The sequence below is a fragment of the Bidens hawaiensis genome, unplaced genomic scaffold, assembly GCF_021521415.1.
Source record: "Bidens hawaiensis isolate Kalapana, Puna unplaced genomic scaffold, B.hawaiensis_p1.1 tig00002525_1, whole genome shotgun sequence".
Classification (NCBI taxonomy): Eukaryota; Viridiplantae; Streptophyta; class Magnoliopsida; order Asterales; family Asteraceae; genus Bidens; species Bidens hawaiensis.
This window is the reverse complement of record NW_027491138.1, coordinates 2,630,783-2,633,554: the sequence shown is the minus strand read 5'-3', so window position 1 is coordinate 2,633,554 and position 2,772 is coordinate 2,630,783. Positions and strand designations below refer to the sequence as shown.

Here is a 2,772-nt window from a genome sequence, read left to right as displayed (position 1 = left end):
TACCAATTGTCTCAATGAAAATATATAAATGTGCTTCGCCATCCTTTAACTTATTTGATGTATTTATGCGTACTCATATTTTTTATGTGTTTAGTAAATTATATTTTTTAAGTTTATTCCTTTAAAATCCAGTTAAGAACCCTTAATCCTTATTTCTGAAAAAGTCTACACGCTTTTGTAGCATTTGATCACCTTTGATGGTTGATAAATATAAATGTTTAGTTATAAAAGCATCGTTAATAGAGGGATACGAACGCTCACATAAAATGTAATCAACATAAGTGTCTAGTTATAAGAGAATCCATCCTGGCTATACAGATTTCTTATCACTCTTCTCCATGTTTCATATTTTACAGTGTTTATCAGCTAACGCTGGTTTTATAAACATTTTCTCTCTCTCTTCTTCACGTAAGTAATAATAATTAGCTAGCCATAATAAGTTGTCATCCTAGCTACAAATGGCAAACACTACACCATTGTGGATACACTCCTCCATCTCTCAAGCATCAACTAGGCTCACTAGCTCATCTCTGTTCGCGAATGTAAACAAGGTTAGTTTGTCCATTTATGTTTCACTCTTCGTCTACTTGTATTCTAGAACGTATACGTGTACGGTGGTGATATCACTGACCAAATGACTCACAAGTCACTATTTTGTCTTATTATAAGTTCATGCACTTGAACCTTTAAAGCTCAAACCTTAGGATAAGGTCGGCATGTTGATGCCATGACTAAGTGTAAACTTCTTAACCATGGTCCACCACAACTCAACTTTTCTCTCGGTAAATCCCGCCCTATATATACCCCCTCCAACCTCACAATATTTTTTAAAAATACTCATATTTTCATATTATATTTCACCTTCTAAATATTACTTTCCCTAAAACAATTGTTTGTTCAAAAATGGGTTTGCCTGTAACCGATCCGATGACCCAATTAGGCTTACCACCGGGTTTTCGGTTTTACCCGACCGACGAGGAGCTTCTAGTGCAATATCTTTGTCGAAAAGTGGCCGGGCATGATTTCTCTCTTCAAATCATTGCGGATATTGATTTGTACAAATATGATCCGTGGCAACTTCCTAGTAAGGCGATGTTCGGGGAGAAAGAGTGGTACTTTTTTAGCCCGAGAGACCGAAAGTACCCGAATGGGAGTCGACCCAATCGAGTAGCCGGGTCGGGCTATTGGAAGGCGACCGGGACAGATAAGGTGATCACGACTAGTGGAAGGAGAGTTGGGATCAAGAAAGCTTTGGTATTCTATGTTGGTAAAGCTCCAAAAGGAAATAAAACTAATTGGATCATGCATGAGTATAGATTATCGGATCCACAAAGGAAAACTGGTGGCCCAAAGGTGAGTCCAATAATTTACAAATGATTATTATTCTACCGACGGAATCGAAAAAATCTTTTTTCTTTTTATTAAAAGTTAAATTTGGTGATCTAAGCCAGCATTTTTAATAGTAGTCAACTGATACGATATTTTTAATGTATATTAAAAAATTAAGCTTAACGTTTTTTAAAAACTTGAATTTGGTGTTACTATTGGTTTGTTTTTAACTATATTTCCATATAAATTTTGATATAAATTTTATCAAAAATAAATTTATATCGAAATACGAAAAATTGCTAACACTATAATTATTTTATAAAATATTATATTTTAATTATAAAAAAAACATTATTATATAACTTTTAATCTTGTTTTTGATTTGGCGCAGTTGGATGAATGGGTTCTTTGCCGGATTTACGAGAAGAAATCAAGTGCCCAAAAAGCCATTTCGGGTACTCAGACAACCGAACCAAGCCACGGTTCGTCCACGTCATCCTCGTCTGAATTCGACGACGTTCTTGAATCACTGCCGGAGATAGAGGACAAGTTCTTCAACTTACCTAGGATCAATTCCTTAAAAACCTTCCAACAAGAAGATCAAAAGAACCTTCAAAAGTATGATTCTGGTAACTATGATTGGGCAAGCATTGCTGCATTCGGGTTGCCGGAACCTCAACCTTTGCCGCCACAAAACACGAATGCTGGTTCTTCAATGGCGCCCATATACACCACGGACACCAAGTTTGGAATAAGATCAATAGAAGATGAAGTTCAAAGTGGCTGCTTACAATCGAACCCGAACCCGTTTGCACAGAACGACCCGTTTGGTATCCGGTACCCGACCCAACAAGGGGGTTTGGGCTTGGGTTTTAGGCAGTGAAATGCCATGAGAAGGGGTGGAGTGTAAATACATGATTTTATAGGGGGTGACTTGTAGATTCATGTAGTTTGGGAGGTGTGATGATGACCCATTTTGATGCAAATTAAATTGGAAAAGAAAGTAGAATTTGTGGAGATTAACGTATGGCATATTCTACATAGACTATTCTTGTGTTACAATGTTATCTAAGTTGCTAGAATATGATAGATTTTCAAGTTGTGTTTGATTGTTGACCAAGTTTTGCCAAACTTTGACTTTATTCATTATAATAATTTGATTGTGTTCTGTTAATTTTAATATATATAAATAAGTTTATTTTTTTCTAAATTTAGTTCGTTTAGAGGAGATTATGCACTAATTAAAGTCATAGAAGCTGAATATAACTTGTTAGGGTCTACAACGTTTATTGTTTCTTTTTAGGGTTTACAATTTCATTTCTATCATTTATAAGATATGATTTACAATGTAATATAACAATTTCTTTTATATATTTAAACTCCCTAGATGTAGAATAATTGAGTTTAGTTTTGAGTTGTATTGACCAGTATTGTTGAATGGAA

At 35.1% G+C, this 2,772-nt stretch overlaps 1 protein-coding gene across 1 annotated transcript; it reads left to right on the top strand.

Moving 5' to 3' along the window:
* The first annotated feature begins 877 nt into the window (after positions 1-877).
* On the top strand, positions 878-2,467 carry LOC143619950 (NAC domain-containing protein JA2L-like). Its single transcript, XM_077091764.1, has 2 exons — positions 878-1,353; positions 1,721-2,467. The coding sequence occupies exons 1-2, from the start codon at positions 904-906 to the stop codon at positions 2,210-2,212; spliced, it is 942 nt and encodes a 313-aa protein (XP_076947879.1). The 5' UTR covers positions 878-903; the 3' UTR covers positions 2,213-2,467.
* Positions 2,468-2,772: the final 305 nt, after the last annotated feature.